At 36.8% G+C, this 20,465-nt stretch overlaps 1 protein-coding gene across 4 annotated transcripts in view; it reads left to right on the top strand.

Annotated features, from left to right (window-relative positions):
- Positions 1-20,465, top strand: part of LOC107566077 (arf-GAP with SH3 domain, ANK repeat and PH domain-containing protein 1-like) — a 40,772-nt gene that overhangs the window by 9,215 nt on the left and 11,092 nt on the right. For 3 of the 4 annotated variants that reach the window (XM_016251482.1, XM_016251548.1, XM_016251688.1), the window contains exons 2-15: positions 849-921; positions 1,340-1,485; positions 1,783-1,857; positions 2,519-2,568; positions 3,423-3,552; positions 5,298-5,383; positions 5,816-5,891; positions 13,685-13,771; positions 14,544-14,555; positions 15,496-15,596; positions 15,874-15,943; positions 18,068-18,155; positions 18,647-18,695; positions 20,257-20,420. In XM_016251482.1, the coding sequence (XP_016106968.1) occupies positions 849-921; positions 1,340-1,485; positions 1,783-1,857; positions 2,519-2,568; positions 3,423-3,552; positions 5,298-5,383; positions 5,816-5,891; positions 13,685-13,771; positions 14,544-14,555; positions 15,496-15,596; positions 15,874-15,943; positions 18,068-18,155; positions 18,647-18,695; positions 20,257-20,420 (1,207 nt within the window). The remainder of the gene's footprint in view (positions 1-848; positions 922-1,339; positions 1,486-1,782; positions 1,858-2,518; positions 2,569-3,422; positions 3,553-5,297; positions 5,384-5,815; positions 5,892-13,684; positions 13,772-14,543; positions 14,556-15,495; positions 15,597-15,873; positions 15,944-18,067; positions 18,156-18,646; positions 18,696-20,256; positions 20,421-20,465) is intronic. The other variant, XM_016251616.1, reaches the window with a different exon arrangement.

A 20,465-nucleotide genomic window follows, 5' to 3' on the forward strand; every position in this document is an offset into this window, starting at 1 on the left:
TGTGTTTCCTTGTGTTTGTGTGTATTTCAACACGGTTTAAACAAATTGAAGTGGTCTGGAATGAAAATACATTTACATTTATGCATTTGGCAGAAGCTTTTATGCAAATTGACTTACACTGAATTCAAGGTACCTTTTCAAAGTTTGGGGTTGGTAAGATCTTTTAATGCTTTTGAAAGAAGGCTCAATTTTGGCTGATTGATCACAAATACTTTAATATTGTTAAATATTCTTAATGTAAAATAAGTTTTCTATTGTAATATATTTTAAAATGTAATTAATTCCTGTCATGGCAAAGCAAAACTTTTAGCATAAATTACTCCAGTCTTCACTGTCACATGATCCCTCAGACATCATTCTAATATTCTATATGATTTGCTCTTCAGAAACATTTCTTCTTAATAAAAATGTCATAAAATAATAAAATAAAAATCGTGTTAAATTTTTTTTGATTCTTTGATGAATAGAAAGGTTCAAAAGAACAACATTAAGTAGAAATAGAAAATGTTGTAACATTTTAAGTCACTTTTGATCAATACAATGTGTATTTACTAAATAAAAGTATTAATTTCTTTCCAAAAAAAAGAAGAAGAAAACTTACTGACCCCAGACTGTTGAATAGCAGTGTATATATATTCCCATGGAATCGAACCCATGACCTCTCCAGTGCTAGTGCCATGCTCTACTTTATGAGCTAAAGGGAAAAGTTTGCAGTATTTTATTGTTCAAATTTACATATTCACTAATCCTGTTTGAAAACTGTGCTGGTGTTTATCAAATGCATAAATGTAAAATCTTCATGTGAATTCATTGTTGGTGATACCCTTATTTTTTCTTTCCTTTAACAGGCCTTGGACTCTGACCGCACAATCTTGCAGAAAATGAAGAAAGCAGCCAAAGCAAAGCACATCTCTGGCCAAGGTAACATGAAATTACATTGAATCTATTGGGTGTATTTGTGTTTACATATGTGAGAAAGTATCTGAAAAGGTATAATTTCTCAGTTATTCGGGTGCTAGCAACATTTAGTCACAAATGTCTTTACTATGCCGTACTTGTTATTTGAATTTCATGCACATTAGACTGTAAGCAGCATTCATTTAGTCTTTGAATCTGTATTAATTAATTAGAGAGATTGACAACGTATGCAAAACATTTCCTCCAGCTCAACTATCTATGAATATGAATGAAGTAGAAGGCAGATGCCCCCTGTGTGACCCAAACACGTCAACATCTCTATCTGTTTTTTTAGTGTCATGTGCTTTTAGCCAAATCCCCATGTTTTCTCAGTTATATCTTCACAGTTTGTGCTGAATTTCTGCTGCTGATCTTCTTCCAGACCACGTATCACATTTGGAGTCATACATCAATTCCATGGAGAAGTTGGCTGTGAATTTCCGCAACAATGGAGAACAGGAAGTGGCTTCTGCGTTTAATAAGTTTGCAGAATTCTCCAAAGAACTGCTGACGCCAATGAAGAACTTGGTGAGACACATGGAGCTCCGGGGAGGGCTTTCCGTTAGGCTTCTGCATAATCCCATAGAGTGTTTTTAGTATTAGTCACGGTTTGGACTTACAAGATAGGCCTTATCTGCAAACAACTCAGCTTCCTCGCCAAAGGTTGTCTCAGCTCGCTGTCCACAGTTCCTTATCCCTTCCAGGCGTATTCATGTTTAATAGATTTTTTAAGTGAAAATATGTTTAATGTTCTTGTTTGCAAACTGGGTCTAAATGGGTTTTGCCAGCTCATGCTTTCCATTTTAATATTTCTGTTTTTATCAGTTGAAGAGCATGTTGCACAACGTCAACTTCTTCCTGGACTCACTGGTAAAAGGGGATCTGAAAGAGGTCAAAGGTGTAAGTTGAAATCTACAATACAAGTGATCCACTTGAAGTGACATTTTTCTTGTGTTTGCTTTGTAAATGTTACCGTCAGATGAATGTAGATAAATCAATCTATATACATTGAATAAAATATTATACGTCAAGCATGAACTTTAAAAAATTTGAAGTAATTCATAGGTTCGAAAATTAAAATTTGGTAGATCACAAGTATTTGCTAATTTTATAAGTTCAGCACAATGAAATCAAATCAATATTACATTTGCAAGGACATTTTTGATAGTACCCCACTGTATACCATTATAGCAAATAATTACCATCTTGTACCATGGCATTCATACAGCACTCTAAGGTACCAAAAAATTTAATGACAATGGTAATACCAACTTTCTGATACTTATGTTGCCTTGTTAGTGTTCCTAGTATATATGATGCAAATACAGATGAAGTGTGCAGGATATTTTCCCAGAAGGCAACAAGCCAAATGTGTTCTAGTAGAAATCTATTACATAGATCATTACCATAAGCACAGTGTTTAATGTGAGCAGATGGTAATGAGACAGATGATAAGACAGACTTGTCTTAATTCTTCTCTGTCTGTCTTGATGCTCTTGTCTTTTACTGTAAGATGATGTAAGACTGACTCTATTCTAACTCCTTGTTTTCATCTTGTCAGGACCTGAAAAAGCCTTTTGACAAGGCATGGAGAGATTATGAGAATAAATTGTGAGTGCTTTTTATAAGACTGTTTCCAGTCATTTGTTCCAGTGTTGTCTTTTTTGACACCCACTGAGCGGTGGTTTATTTTGATTCATTAGATAAGAGATATTGCAAAAGCCTCGAAATAAGCAAGAGAACAAGAAAACATTTTATCACTGGTCTCTGTCACGACTGTCTGTGTTTGTGTGTGTGTGTGTGTGTGTGTGTGTCAAACAACAACCAATTTTAGAAACTGTGTAGGATTTATATTCTTTGTGCCTCATATGTTACATATTCTTTGTAGCTTCGCTCTCACTTGTTCTCTTTCTCATATTTATTTACACATTTTTTTGGGGTTGTTTAGTGTAGTTTTAGCCTTATGTACGTGTCAGTAGGACTCAAGTGCTTCTTCATGAACACCAAACCAGAAATGTGTCCTTTTTGGCATATATTAATTGGATATCATGTAAAAATAGAACTAATATTGTGAAACTCACTTTTTTAACAAAAACTGTTGGTGGAAACTCAAAAGTAGCACATACATTCTGATGCGTTTTTCATCCACACATATAGGCCTATTATAAAAAATAATTAATTTTCTAGATTTAACACAGCAAAAATTTAAAGTCTATGATCTTCTAATTTACTAATCTTTAATTTTTACCAGAAATCCTTTTAGTACTTCCCGTATCGTTATTTTGCTTCTTTTTAATTTCTGTTCTTCATTTAATTGTAATTCTCGTAAGTGTCTTGCTTCACTTCTCTTACAATACTTTTGTATTGTGCTTCCACGAATCCAATGAGCACCGTATTTGTGCATTATGTGGTACTACACTATATAGTAGAACTGACCACAGTCATATGATTTCTGTCCCCTTCAGCACTAAAATCGAGAAAGAGAAGAGGGAACTGGCAAAGCAGTATGGTATGGTGCGTACAGAGGTGAGCGGAGGAGAGATTGCAGAAGAGATGGAGAAAGAGCGCAGGATGTTCCAGCTACAGATGTGTGAAGTAAGATCTGCTCAAGCTGCTATAGAGGAACATGACAAATGTTGTTTGATTAATGGTGTGATCAGCTCGTCTGTATATAAATATATGAATGGTGAAAAAAATTTCTACAAATCTTTTTTTGAAACTTTGATGCCTAGCATGGGCAGATATGATGATTTTAAAAACAAAATGTTCTTATAATAATGTTTTAATCATAGTTTGAATATGAAAGACTAAACTAGGGCTGGGTGATATACTGGTAGACACAATTAACTGGTAGAAATTTGTCAACTGATAGAAATTTGGACTATCGTCCCTATCTTGGTTACACACACTCACGTGACGTTGCTGTGCTACTTGGTCATGAAAACTTAGTTTGCATGCTTTTTTAAGCATTTCAATTCAAACGCGAGTGATTTTAAGCTGTTGAAATGCAATCAGCAGTGAAAGAGAACTCATTTCGCTGTTTGTGCATGCTGTCTGAGAGTCAGTTTCTGAGCGCTCTCAGAGAGGCGCATGCATGTGAAGACAGTGCTCATAGAGTGTGAGAGCATTGAACGGAGTTATTTTTGCCACTTTATAGGCTTTGAATGGTTAAATACACATGCTTGTATGTGTCAAAATGCCCGTCTTTGTACGTATCCTCATAAGCACAGTAATTTAGGTCTTAGGTGACAGCAAACAGCTGAGAAAGAAAACACATGTGTAACAGTATATTGGATCTGGGCAGTTCTTAAAGTGACAGCAGTCTAATATTCCTGCTGTCTGCCATTCATGTTAATCAAACAACAAAAGATAGGAAATCTCTCACTGCTCTTGACTAAACCACTTTTGTAACTTTAATAAAAATAAATATATATTTAATTTACATGGTGAAGAATATTCAGTGTTTTATACACTTGATTACTTTATACAATGTACAGTGGGGGAAAAAAGTATTTAGTCAGCCACCAATTGTGCAAGTGCATTTCTTATTTATTTGTTATTTTTGTTTCCAATATTTCTATATAGGCTAGTAGTAGTTTTTTTATATTGACTGGTGACAAGAATTATTAATTTTCTATGGTTTGAAAAAAATTATATGGTAACAAAAAAGGACCATATTTAAAGCAAAAAAAAAAATATATATATATATATATATTGTGATATATATCGTTACCGTGAAATAAAATTACTTATTTCGTGATGTTTGGTCATATCGCCCACACCTGCTCTAAACAGTCACTGACTGTATGCATATCTACACTACCTAACACTACACTACTATAAGTTTAGGGTCAGTAATATTTTTAATGTTTATGGTAGAACTCTCTTATGCTAACCAAGGCGGCATTTATTTGATTAAAAATACACTAAGATCAGTAAAATTGTCAAATATTATTACAATTATAATTACAAAATAACTGTTTTCTATTTTAATATATTTTAAAATGTAATTTATTCCTGTGATGGCAAAGCTGAATTTTCAGCATCATTACTCCAGGCTTTAGTGTTATACGATTCTTCAGAAATTATTCTAAAATGCTGATTTGGTGCTCAAGAAACATTTCTTATCATTATCAATACTAAAAAAAGTTGTTCTGCTTTATATTTTTGTGGAAACCATGATGCTGTTTTTCAGGATTCTTTTATGAATAGAAAGTTAAAAAAAAATTTGAAAGAGAATTTTTATAACAATGTAAAAAGCCTTAATCAAGTTAATGTGTCCTTGCTGAATAGAAGTAATAATTTCTTTAAATCTCATTTGTTGTTTTTCTCATAAACAGTACCTCATCAAAGTGAATGAAATTAAAACCAAGAAAGGGGTAGACCTGCTACAGAACCTCATCAAACACTATCACTCTCAATGCAAGTAAGTCTGTGAAAAAAAAAGGTTTTGGTATAATCATGCATTTCTATGGACTTATAACAATTCTTCAGACAAAAAGTCCCCGTAAAGCAAGATATTCAGTCCCCAACAATAGATCTGTCCAATGACATGAACCATACCATAGCAAAATGAATAAAGTCATCCGTGTGAAGAGAAATCTGTGGGATGGGCGGCACACCTGTGCCGGCTTGGCACCATCACCATCAGTGTTAAGTGTGTGTGTGGTGTGACTGATTGCCTTGCTTTATAGTTGCATCCCTCCACGCTCGAGTCTGTCACGCTGTTTTAAGTGTGACTAGAATTTGAGAGAGTGCGAAACCATTGAAAAAAGCGTGAGAGAGGAATAGAGATTCCTTGACAATTGACACTGTTTTGTTTATAGGATTTGTAATTAAAATTTCTCTTTCCTGTCAGTTTCTTTCAGGAGTGTCTGGCTGCAACGGAAAAACTCAAGCAGTACATTGATGCCCTTACGGGACAGCTGAGTGCTGTGAGTGATCCTGCCCATGTTTGCTGCTTACACAGATATGTTCTTAATGTATGGAACAGATGACTTGTTGTGGCACATATCCTACTTTACAATTATTATTAAGTTGCAATCACACTTTAGTCCAGATTGATATGTGCAAAATTTGAGGTGATATGTTCACTTTTTCATAAAAGTATGAAACTTGGTACAATTGTACAGGTTAGGGCCCTGAACATTTTCAGAAATGGAGCCATCGCAAAAACACCTTGTCATATCTCCTGAACCAAACATGATAACACAGAAAAGGTGATGTCTACCCCTATGTTTTGATTGTCAAGAATTACAATGACACCATATACAGCAACATAAACTGTTCAGATGAAGAGTCAATGGTGAAATCAGCAATGTGAGAAGGAAATAACAGTTATTTACAATAGTCCATATTATGGCTATTATTTTTTCTTTCTTTGATAATTAACTAATATTTTAATCAATAGTACAATAAAAGATTGTTTTAATTCATTAATTTGTTACATTTATATAGCGCTTTTCTGGGTACTCAAATCGCTTTACATGGAAGGTGGAATCTCCTCAACCACCACCAATGTGCAGTATCCACCTGGATGATAATAATAATAATCATTTATGCACTTAGCACTAACCCTTATCCAAAGTGACTCACAGTGCATTCAGGCTATACATTTTTTACCAGTATGTGTGTTTCCTGGGAATCAAACCCACGACCTTTTGCGCTGCTAACGCAATGCTCTACCACTGAGCCATAGGATGCGACAGCAGTCATATTGCGCTAGAACGCCCACCACACACCAGCTTAACTAATATTTTATTCAATAGTACAATAAAAGATTGTTTACAAGAATACAATCATATATTTCAGAGATATATAAAAAAATATCATCTCAATTAAGTGTATTTTTCCTTACCTCTCAGGCAGAGTCAGATAGGTGGTAGTATGTCTCCAATACATTCTTGTTCTCTCTCAACAATGCTCTAACATCACACGCAGACGGCAAAGCAATCTTGCTAAGCTGCATCCTATCTGCACCTCTTCTGCTGCACCTCTGCCATGTTCTGTGGGTCTCTGGAATTGTCAGTCAGCTGTCAACAAACTTCATTCTGGCCATTGTTTCTCAGTCTACTCTTAGTATCTTGGGCTTGACTGAGACCTGGATTCGTCCAGAAGACTCTGCAACCCCTGCTGTTCTCTCTAACAACTTCCTTTTCTCTCACACCCCCCGTCAAGTTGGAAGGGTACTGGTCTTCTCATTTCTCGAAATACTCAACCCACTCTTGCATGAAATTCTTTTGAGTTTAATGCTATTATGGTATCGGCTCCTGTTAAACTCCATATTGTAATGATTTATCGCCTTCCTGGTCAACTGGACACCTTCATAGAGGAGCTGTATGGGCTGCTGTCCTCATTCTCTGTGGATGGCAGTCCACTTGTAGTCTTTGGTGACTTCGAAATCCATCTGGAGAAGCCTTACACTGCAGACTTCCACTTCCACTCCTAGCTTCATTCGAGCTCAAATGGCTTACCACCACAAGCACTTACAAATCAGGCAACCAGCTTGACTTAATTTACACATGCAATTGTATCACAGACAACATTTGGTAAAACCTCTTGACATCTCTGATCAGGGCCGGATTTACCTCTTTTCGTGACATAGGCAAAGCCAATTTTTGGGCCCCCCTTCCTTATTAATATAATAGGCCTAATATTACCACCCAAGCAAACAAAAATATTTCTTAATCAGGGGAAACCAATACAGCGTTTTCTATCGCAATAAGCGCTTGCGTTCAGTCAATAAAAATCGAATGTAGTTCTTAATTTGTTTGAGAACTGAGAAAGACCATTCCATTAATAGGCGCGGCGACGTGGCCACATAACCGTTTCGGGAGTGCATTATTTCTCTAATAATTTTAACGGCCTGGAGTCACAATCACACATCAATTGTTCAGATGATTTGTTTCAAGACATTTGACATGTTTCTGTCCTGAAATCTCGTGTCTGTTGAACTAGCACATTTTTTTAATACAGCAACTGACACTTTATTATCCACTTTAACTTCTTGTCAAGACAATGTCTGTGTAGACAGGCCAGTGCATACTATAATAATCACTGGGACCCATTATACAAGCACATGGTTTCTCCTACCATTGCTATGCTGATGACACACAGCTCTATCATTCATTTCAACCAGACAATCCAGTAGTAGCTGCATGGATCTCAGGCTGCCTGGCAAACATCTTGGCATGGATTAAGGAACACCTGAAGCTCAGCCTGGCAAAGACTGAGCTTCTCGTTTCCCCTGCCACTCCGACTCTACAGCATGATTTCATCATCCTGCTAGGTTAATCAAAAATTATTCTGTGGTGACCAGCTGACCTTCAAGGACCAAGTATTCAAATTCAAAGGATTCAAATATTGTAAAGACAGCTCGATCATGGAGGTTTGCGTTGCACAACATCAGGAGGATCAGGCCCTTCCAAACAGAGCATGCTGCACATCTTTTTGCCCAGACCCTTGTCATTTCTACGCTGGACTATTGCAATGCTCTTCTAGCTGAACTTCCATCATGCGCAATCAAACCTCGACAATTGTTTCAGAATGCAGCGGCATGACTGGTCTTCCATGAGCCCAAAAGGGCCCACTTCACTCCTCTCTTTATCTCCCAGCACTGGCTACCGGTTGCGGCTCGCATCAAGTTCAAGACATTGTTTGCGTGCAGAACAGCCACAGGCTTAGCACCCTCCTACTTCCTTCTCACTCTTACGCATCTACATCCCCTCCAGAAACCTGAGATCTGTACGTAAGTAAACAATGCCTCGTGGTAACATCACAGAGAGGCATTTTCGTTCACCTTTCCTGGCTGGTGAAATGATGTTCCCACAATCGCAGTAATTAACAGAATACCCAACACGTTATCTGACAGCAACATTAATTTAATCCCATACCCGACCTATTTGACATAAAAACTGGGACCCGAACTGCACCTGCATTAAATCTCCTACATGAGGTAGACAAAACTAATTTATTAAAACTTTTATTTAAACTGTGAATAGATTAAATACAGAAAGCAAGCAAAGAGCACTCCCTTTAATATAATCACTACAGTTGTCAATCAGTGGCAGCGCGATTGGCTACATTGCTCAGCATGTACTGGACCAAGTTGAAACTGTCTTGGTTATTGAACCCGCAACCTGCCCGTGCTTGTCACCGTCCGGCCCGCACCCGCACCACACCCTACACATAAATATTATTCCACCCATTACATCAAATATTAGCGTTTCACCTGCGTGTACCCGCCCGCATGCAGGACTCTGGCTTCCCCCTTGTGGATGACATAATAGACAACTCTGGCCCCAGAGAGTGATTGTAAATTAAGTTTACATGAAATATGTTTGAAATTTCATTCTGTATCTTCTGAGATTTCATTATAATCCTTCTCATAAAGTCACTGAATTAACCATTAACTGTTCACCTGATTGTGTTGCCGTCTGCGTGTGATGTTGAAAGTATTGTTGAGAGAGAATAAGAATGTATTGGAAACACACTACCGCAAACCTGACTCTGCCTGAGAGGTAAGGCAAAATACACTTACCCGAGATGATTTTTTTTTATATCTCTGAAATATATGATAGTCTTCTTGAAAACAATCTGTGGTAACACATTATTACATGAAATATGTTTGAAATTTCATTCTGTATCTTCTGAGATTTCATTATAATCCTTCTCATAAAGTCACTGAATTAACCATTAACTGTTCACCTGATTGTGTTGCCGTCTGCGTGTGATGTTGAAAGTATTGTTGAGAGAGAATAAGAATGTATTGGAAACACACTACCGCAAACCTGACTCTGCCTGAGAGGTAAGGCAAAATACACTTACCCGAGATGATTTTTTTTTATATCTCTGAAATATATGATAGTCTTCTTGAAAACAATCTGTGGTAACACATTATTTTAAGGTGTCCTTGTTACACATGTTACATGTACTTACTATTATATTAACAATAAAGTATGCATAATTACATGCAAGTAATCCTAAACCAAAGCCTAATCCTAACCCTAACCATATAGTAAGTACATGTAGTTAATTAATATAACTCAGTACTTAAATGTATAATTACACTGTAACAGGGACACCTTAAAATAAAGTGTAACTCAATCTTTTAATGTATTATTGAGTAAAATATTAGTTAATTATAAAAGAAAGAAAAAATTCATATCTATAATATGGACTATTGCTGTGATACTCAGATAGTGTGATTTCCTTCTCACATTGCCGATTTCACCATTAACTCTTCATCTGAACAGTTTATGTTGCTGTATATGGTATCATTGTAATCCTTGACCAAAACATAGGAGTAGACATTGCCTTTTCTGTGTTATCATGTTTGGTTCAGGACATATGACACAAAATACATAATTTGGTTATGGAGGAAAGTAAAATGGTCGCCATGGCAACCACAAGGTGTTTTTGTGATGGCTCCATTTCAGAAAATGTTTAGGGCCACAAACAACACAAGTGTACCAAGTTTCATGCTTTTATGAAAAAGTGAACATTATTTTCACATATCACCTGGACTTATGAAAGTGGAAGAAATAAGGTTGAACAGCCCTATGGTGTTTTCAAAATTTTCATTCATGCTTTTGTGTTGCCAAAGACTGTCAATCTATCTAGTATCTATCTGAAACATGCTAGCAATATGATTATACTTACCAGCAACTTCATAGCAACACTCTAGCAGCCATCCAAACCAACCTAACAACCACCCCAAGTACCCTAGCAACCACCCCAAGTACCGTAGCAACTGCATAGCAACACCCTAGCAACCACTCTGAGTACCCATGCAACCACATAGCAACACCTTAGCAACCACCCAATTACCCTAGCAACCGCATAGCAACACCTTGGCAACTACCGAGTACCCTAGCAACCGCATAGCAACACCCTAGCCACCACACCGAGTACCCTAGCAACCGCATAGCAACACCCTACCACCCAGAGCACTTTAGCAACCGCATAGTAACACGCTAGCAACAGCATAGCAATGCCCTAGCAACTAACCCGAGTACCCTTGCAACTGCATAGCAACACCCTAGCAACCACTCCAGGTACCCTAGCAACCACATAGCAACACCCTGGCAACCACCCCAAGTACCCTAGCAACTACATAGCAACACCATAGCAACCACCCAGAGTAAACCTAGCAACTGCATAACAACACCCTAGCAACCACCCCAGGTACCATAGGAACTGCATAGCAACACCGTAACAACCACCCTGGGTACCCTAGCAACCGCATAGCAACACCATAACAACCACCTTGATTACCTTAGCAACCACATAACGACACCCTAGCAACCACCCCAGGTACCCTAGCAACCACAGAGCAACACCCTAGCAACCATCCAGAATACCTTAAAGGTTTAGTTCACCCAAAAATGAAAATTCTGTCATTAATTACTCACCCTCATGTCGTTCTAAACCCGTAAGATCTCCATTCATCTTCGGAACACAAATTAAGATATTTTTGATGAATTCTGAGAGCTCTCTGACCCTCCCATAGACAGCAATGTAATTACCACGATCAAGGTCCAGAAACGTAGCAAGGAGATCGGTAAAATAATCCATGTGACATCAGGGGTTCAACCGTAATTTTACGAAGCTACGAGAATACTTTTTGTACACAAAGAAAACAAAAATAATGACTTTGTTCAACAATTCGTCTCCTCCGCGTCACCCTGGTGCCATTTTGGAGAATATCCACTGAACGTAATACAAAAAGTATTCTCGTAGCTTCATAAAATTACGGTTGAACCCCTGATGTCACATGGATTACTTTACCGATCTCCTTGCTACGTTTCTGGACCTTGATCGTGGTAATTACATTGCTGTCTATGGGAGGGTCAGAGAGCTGTCAGAATGCATTAAAAATATCTTAATTTGTGTTCCGAAGATGAATGGAGATCTTACGGGTTTAGAACGACATGAGGGTGAGTGATTAATGACAGAATTTTCATTTTTGGGTGAACTAACCCTTTAACAATGTTTCTAAGCCAATATTTTTAAGCTTCCATTCTATCTAACATTTCCTATCTATCGATCTATCTATCTATCTATCTATACTATCTATAGTTTGAAATAGGGAAGAACTGTCCAAATATCTTTATCACTTGACAGTTCTTTAGCTTTTAAATTTAGCATAATTGTACAAAACTGACATTTAAATTGTAAATGCAGAGCATTTTTCATTCATTAGGGAGTAACGGCTTACTCGAGGAAAGGTCAGAATGCATAAAAAGGTGTTGAAATCCAAACTGGCTTTAAATAATTCAGACAGATAACCTGTATATCATCTGTCAAATGATTTGATAGATTAGGCCCTGTATACTCAAAATCCATTCAGACAAACAGGATCAGCCCTGTGTGTGTATGTGTGTGTGTTTATGGGAGGCATGGTCATGTGGTGGAGCGGCTAATCGGTATTCAGAACGCATCTCACTTTGCAGCAATGAAGCTCAGGATGAGCATGACATTGGCCCCAATCACTCAGTCCATGCTATCATATAGATTCCCGGTGTATTAATATTTCTTCATATACCATCTCATAAGCAAGGTTTTTATTTTTAAATTGAAAAGTATTGAGGATCCTTCACATCCTTTGTTCATTCTCAGCCAAATATATCTCAATCTCAATGAGTAGATTGCTCATGCTGAGCAGCGAATGACTTTTGGGCAATTGCTCTGCGTCTTTATGGCATCCCATCATCCCTCAAGCTAACGCAGTGCATTCTCAATGTTCCTTCTCCTTCTACGTGCTTTGTATAGTCAGCCCAGATCAATAGTTTGTAGGCTAAAAATAGTTAGGTCGATCGTATTAATATGTGTACACCCACAGTGATGTAACCAAGCTGGCCAAGTGACTCACATTGCGGTATTAGTGGTTTTTACTTAACAAACCCAGAATCTTAGATATAAAATTTCATCCTGCTAAAAAACCCTTCTTTATACATCCTAATGTGGATTAAGCTGGTCTATTTGGATTCTTGGTCTGGTTTAGTTGGTTAATCTGCTGATCTCCTAGCACAACCAGCTGACAAGCATCCAAGTTTTGTTAACTAAAACTATTACAACATTTTTGTTAATTGAAATAAAGCTGAAATAAAAAATAAATACTAGATGAAAAACCTAAATAATAACTCAACTAAAACAGAAATAAACAAATAAACTGGAATAAGAATATTTTAATAAATAAATCACATAACTAAAAATATAAAATATATATTTTTATAAAATAAAAGCTAATTAAAAATATAAATAAATACTGTAATATTATATAAATAATTCTAAATCAACGGCGCTAGAAATCAACCAGAACCACATTTTCTTGATGGTAAAAATGTAGATGCTCTTAGTTAACATCCCAGATTTTCACTCTAGACCACGAAGAACCACAACAGAGCGGTTTTTGTTTGCTTTGATCACAGCGCATCAAGGTTACCAGCCTCCGCCGCTCTGCCTCACACTGACACAATCAGAGAAAAATCAGCACTGTTAGCAGCTGGTAACTGTAAATTTATGGCTGATAAAGCAGACGCCTTTTTTCAGCTGCAGTGAAGTTGTGAGTAACAGACAACTTAATGAAAGGGCCATTGTCTTACCCAAAGCCTAAGTAATCACGCTTAGAAAAACAAGGCTGAAGGAATGTACAAGGAGGAGAGGATGTGTAGGATGTGTTTGGAGGAATTTAAGTGTGTGTGTGTGTGTGTGTGTGTTTATATAGATCAAACATAAGCAGGATGATGAGAAGAGACAGCTCTGTTCTCTCAGAGATCAGCTCAGACCGGCTCTGCAGCCTGAATTCAAAGAGGTAAAGAATGACACTCTATTTGCACCTCCTTCCCTTTCCACTGGCACACGCATTTTTCCTACTTTGGAATTTGCACAAATCTTTCATGCATGCTTTCACCTATTACACGCCCAGTTGTTCAGTTTACAAATTCTAAACAGGTTTTTCTAACACTTCCTTTGTATATGATCTTGCATTGTAAGGTTTACTGTAATTGAAGGCTTATATGTATAGTGTAGACCAGTGGTTCCAAACCCTGGTCCTGGAGGCACCCCAACACTGCACGTTTTGCATGTCTCCTTAATCAAACACACCTGATTCAGGTAATCAGCTCATTAGTAGAGACTCCAAGACCTGAAACTGGTGTGTCAGAGAAAGGAGACATGCAAAATGTGCAGTGTTTAAGTGCCTCCAGGACCAGGGTTGGGAACCACTGTATTCAGTTGTGTATTGTATAGGACTGCAGTATGTTTAACCCACCGCTAGGCTCTATGTGTTTCCTGTCTCAGAGTTCACCCACCACTATTGATTCACTCCAGGAAAATCAATAACATTTTATGTTGCAGTGCATGGTGGTATATATTATTTGTCAGGGTAATAAACAGTCAGATTTTTAAGGAGTAATTTGTTAGTCCTATTCAAGTATTTAATGGGATTATGGTGGAGGGGGATCAATGTATATTTTTTATTGCCAATCATCTACAATAATTAAAAAAAATAAAATTGACTGGAATGAATGTGAAGAGCAGCTATTAATATAATTGTTTTTCTAAATGCTTCACTGACAAAATAGCAGTCCAGGAGAGTAAATCAAGATTATTATTTTTTTTAATTAGCATGTGATGTTATCAAACTGCTGTAATTAACCATAAACATTTGCTTGTGAACTGTCACCTCATATTTCCCACTATAGTTTTAGCTAAAAAAATTTAGCTTATCACTAAGAATGTACCTTTTTGCTGTCAGACTCTGCTGCAAAATTCATATCCGATTATAACATTTTTGTTTTCTGAAAGCTGTTGATATTTGGAATATTTCGGGTTAAACATATGTTAAGCTGTCAACAGCATGTTGTCGACTGTTACACTACTAGTTTTGTACAATTTACCCTTTAGTTTACCGTTGTAATTATATAATTTTTTTTTTTTTTTACAAAATTTCAGGTATGGTTTGTAATTATGTCCTGTTAATATTATTTAACCTGAAATATTCCTTTTTTAATTTAATTTACACTCATTGCATGAGTGACATTCATCTGTCATGCATTTCCTGCATGTATTGACTCTTCGTCATAAGTGTGAGCGGGTACTTCCTCTTAGTTTTAGCACCTCTCTCTGCATGAATGATGTGAAGTTTGTGTGACTTTCTCCTCAGCTTGAGAAGTTTAGACTTTACTTTTACAAACTTTGATCATCATTTAATCCCCCTCATCTCTGTCTAAGCCTATATGACTTTTTCACACAATGTTCACACTGCTCTTTTTTGTAGAATGAAAGTGAACTGTGACCTATCATATCTAGTTATATGGACTAATTTTATGGTATTTTTGTGTTGTCATTTTTGGAGCTGAAACCCCCTGGTTTTCATCAATGTTCATTCTATGAAAACGAGCTGTGGGAACATTTTTGTTCCCAAGAACAAAAACGAAATTAAATGATACAGGAACTATTTGTGCAATATCCCATGCATAGAGGCAATGAAAATTAACAAAGCAAAACATTCCTGTTTATGTTTCTGTTGTGCAGGATTCCCTAAGCAGACAGACTGTGTACAGCATGCATCAGCTTCAAGGCAACAAGCAATATGGCTCAGAGAAATCAGGCTACCTCTACAAGAGGAGTGATGGGTAAATGAATGAATGTTGTAGCGAATGGTTGTGATAATATCAGAGTTCTGGTTCCCGGATCCTGCATTCTTCAAACATGAAGTATAATCCACTCATTCATTAAGATTTCCCTGATAAATCCTTTCGGAAGTGCTCTGGTAGCCCTTCGTTTCAAATGATTCATGTGCTGTAGGACACGCTGTGCTGGGAGTTACGCACATGCATTCACTATATAGCTTTGTGTTGATTGAGGAGAATGTGATGTGGATGCTGTGCCGTAATCTCATTTCCCTGATAGGTTGAGGAAGATGTGGCAGAAGAGGAAATGTACCGTGCAGAACTGCTATCTTACCATCGCTCATGGAACTGTGAGTACTCACATCGCTCTCGGTAAATCCAGCAGTAAGCATTTTTTTCTTCTGCTGGTTTCTGTGATAAAATGTAAATGCTTCCTGGATATATGTTCAGTTCTACAGTGCAGGCTATATTGCCACGGTAAAACATGGTATAACATTAGTAAAGCACTCTTCGGGTTTTTAGTTTACCAAATGAAAATGAATGATTTTCTCACAAATGTTTGTAAGGTCTATGCAGACCAATTAGGACATTTTTGTTGTCAAAAACATGCATATGATATCAAACAATGCACCTTAAAATGGCATTTCAAACCTAGAATTGTATTATTGTAATGTGTGGATCTGTCATTTTTAAAGGGGTCATATGATGTGATTTCAAGTTTTCCTTTCTCTTTGGAGTGTTACAAGCTGTTCGTGAATAGATAAGATCCATAAAGTTGCAAAGACTAAAGTCTCAAACCCAAAGAGATATTCTTTATAAAAGTTAAGACTCATCCACGCCCTCCTAAAACGGCTCGTTCTAACACGCCCCCACATATCTACGTCACTGTGTGGGAAGATTTGCATAACACCGCCCAAATGTTCACGCAAAGAAAGAAGGGGTAACTTTATTGTTGCTACCACCGCCGCCGCCATGTTGTGAAGACACTGTGTGTTTCGTTGCAAAAGCGAAAATACTTTATTTGGCCTTCCATAAGATGACACGACTAGAAATCAGTGGTTAAGTTGAATTTACAACACTGTTCCAGAACAGTTCAACCCAAATATTCAGATGTGTCCAGCACATTTTATGGAGGACTGTTTCCTGATCCTGGTAGAGTAGACTACAATGCCGGCTGTTCTGACTCACAGACTGTATGTTTTCATATTTAAAGAATTTGCCACTGATGATTCAAACGCGAGTTTTGAGCAGTGTAGAGTTGGCTTGTTGTTTGTCGTTTTTCCGATCACAAATGCAGACATGGCTTTATGTTTACGCGGCGCGATGCAACGCAACATGTAAAAAGACAGTATAAGTCATTATAATCCGTAATTATGTCCCCACTGGATGCAACAAATGCCTCGTTTATAATGGGTATTAATGTTTTTGTCTCGTCGCTCCGGGACACGGCATCACAGTATGGTAGAGGCATAACATTTCCGTTACACGCTTGAGGTATTCGGCCAATCACAACACACTGGATAGCTGGCCAATCAGAGCACACCTCACTTTTCAGAACGATGAGCTTTGTAAAAATCGACGCGTTTCAGAAAGGCGGGGCATAGAGGAGAAACAATAATGTACAGTATGTGGAAAACAATGTGTTTTTTGAACCTTAAACCGTATAAACACATTTAATTACACCAAATACACAAAATAATGTTCTTTTTAGCAACATCATATGACCCCTTTAATTTTGTAAAATTGTTTGAATACTGAATATGACACATTGAACTTTATGAATAGTTTGCTCAGTTTTGTGATTTTTTTTATTGTTATACATACACTACAGTTCTAAAGTTTGGTGTTATAAGATTTATAATGTTTATAAAGTCTCTTTTGCTCACTAAGGCTACATTTATTTGATCAAAATACAAAAAAAACTGTAATATACTAAAATAGTAGTGTATTGTTTTTTATTTAAATACAATTTTAAATGTAATTTAATTCTGTGATGTCAAAGCTGAATTTCAGAAAACTGATTACTTAAAACTTTAGTTTCACATGAGGTTTTTATATTTCTTTGTTTCTTTATTAATAATTTTTATATATTTACAATATATGAATATTCATATTTAACTATTTATATTTATCTCATTATTTTACATTTTATGCTTCCATGATGTTTAGTTATGTGCATTTTCAATGGCTGAAACCTATGCTGATACACAATACAAATGAGATGTACAGTGGGTACGGAAAGTATTCAGACCCCCTTAAATTTTTCACTCTTTGTTATATTGCAGCCATTTGCTAAAATCATTTAAGTTAATTTTTTTTTCCTCATTAATGTACACACAGCACCCCATATTGACAGAAAAACACAGAATTGTTGACATTTTTGCAGATTTATTAAAAAAGAAAAACTGAAATATCACATGGTGTTATGATTAGTTATGATATGTTAGTGATGATGTGCTATCCTTTTGTTGCAGCCTAATAAATCACCAGCTAAACTGAATCTCCTCACCTGCCAAGTCAAACCAAGTTTGGAAGACAAGAAATGCTTTGACCTCATCTCACGTGAGTTAGCCATGCACTCTCTCAGCATTCCTCAACCGAGAGCTCAGTCCCATGTGATATAATCGAAAATAAACTCCATTGAAGGTAGATTTCAGGATCTTCATGTCAAGCTGAAGCATACCAGCCTCAGGCTATTTTTGGTGAAGAGAACGGCTTAATTGTATCTGCATGCATCCATGCATTATTCTGGCCTCAGGTCTCTAGTGTCATTATTGTGTTATGTAACAATCATGACATATTTTGCGATACATACTGGAGTCCTTGAACTAAAGGCAGGTTTTTCTGAAAACGGCACTGTTTAAATTCAGTTAAATTAATTTACATTAGAGCACAAATTGTTTGTTCTTTCCTGCCACTTGTATTTTAACAAAAGACCTGTTTTATTCCTCCTGATTGTTTGCTGATTACACATTAACTGGTGCCGGCTGAGGATGGATTATGAATTTGCAAGGAATAATGAGGGTTGTTGTTGGTTTTTTGTTTTTTTTTAGATAATCGCACTTACCATTTTCTGGCTGATGATGAATCTGATTGTGTGGCGTAAGTGTTTCTATTGTTTATTCACAGCAACAAATGTTATTCAAATGGCCCTATTTGGTGTGTTGATATTTCAACCTTAGAGAACCCACTCAAGCATTTATGTACCTGGATGAGTCATTTTAACATAATTACTCATAAATCCAAGCAATCTAGCAAATCTATAACTATGCACAAAATGTGTCTTGAATTAATACAGAGATATTTTAAATAATGCATTACTGTATTTCCTGTTAAAATAGGAAGTCTGAGCTTCCTTTTTACAGTGTAATTAAACAGTTACAGTACTGAGTAATATTCATTAACTACATGTAGTTACTATATGGTTAGGGTTAGGATTAGGGTTACTTACATGTAATTATGCATAATTTATTGTTATTATAATAGTAAGTACAGTACATATAACGTGTACCAAGGACACCTTAAAATAAAGTGTTACTGAAATTTTAAAGAGCCTGTTGCTTTTTATTTGAATTTTCAACAGGTTTTAGTTTACATCCCAGTTGTGAACTATGATTTGATACTTTCTAGTTGGATGCAAGGGATGGGGCATTCTGATTCTCAAGAGCGTCTGATTAGACATAAACATCAGTTTTCCCATAAGAGAAAAGCATTACATTTTCAAAGTGTACACTACCGTTCAAAAGTCTGGGTTTATAGACATTAATGCTACACATTAGATTGATCAAAAATGACAGTAAAGACTTTGACATTCTTACAAAAAATAAATTCAATCCAAATATTCACAGTATTACAGTATCACAGTATTTTTTATCAAATAATAACAGCCTTGGTGAGCACAAGAGTCTTCTTTTAAAAACAATATAAATTTATACCAACCTGTATATACTGTATATAAAAGTGAGTTTTATCGCCGCTTAATAAATACGCTTGCATAAAGATGATCTCAAAGCTAACAGTCACTCTGATTTCATGGGCTCTTTAATGAGAAATGCTTTTACTCTGCCATACACTGATCTGTCTGAGTCTCAGTCCACCCATGTGACTGTCAGATGAGAATGTGTGGACGGCGTCAGATAGGAAAGAGCTTGTAAAATTTTCAGCGCACACACACCTCTCTCAAGTTGACCTTTACATCTTGACAAAGTAACAGAGCCTCCTTTCTTGGAGAGAAAGAAAAATATGTAACATGTCTTCCTCTGATGTGGCTATCTGTACAATGATTGAAGTGCTTCCCATGTCAGATCACAGCCCAGGCTTCCATCTTCAGCTAAATGTCAGAGTTGAAGAGGAGCGAGTGAAGAGATTATCGATAGTCACATTATACCGCACCTTTTTACAAATGAATCCAAGAGCTTATTCACTAAATAGAATTGCACAAAGCCTTGCACTGTTTACAAAAATTCCCTGAGCTGTGACTGAGGGCGTCTTCTCATAACTGCTGATGAACTCTGATGTAACCTCTTAGAGCAGGATCATTATTAGTCTCAAATGACTTTTTCATGCATGGTGCCACCTGGGAATGCTGAGGTTATTTCGATCTGAAGTTTCTTGTCGCCCTCTAATGGTTTATATTTTTTTTGCATCTTACTAAAAATATCAGGTGGATATCAGTGCTCACAAACAGTAAGCAGGAAGCTCTAAATGTGGCTCTGGATGAGAGGAAGCCAAGTGGGGAAAACAGCGTTGAGGATCTGACACGAGCCATCACTGAGGATATTCGCCGCATGCCTGGAAACAACATTTGCTGCGACTGTGGGGCCCCAGGTGCAAAAATGAAGTGTTTACAGTAACGCAAATGTTTTTGGACAT

This window comes from Sinocyclocheilus grahami, unplaced genomic scaffold, assembly GCF_001515645.1.
Source record: "Sinocyclocheilus grahami isolate Dianchi unplaced genomic scaffold, SAMN03320097.WGS_v1.1 scaffold3.1, whole genome shotgun sequence".
Lineage (NCBI taxonomy): Eukaryota > Metazoa > Chordata > Actinopteri > Cypriniformes > Cyprinidae > Sinocyclocheilus > Sinocyclocheilus grahami.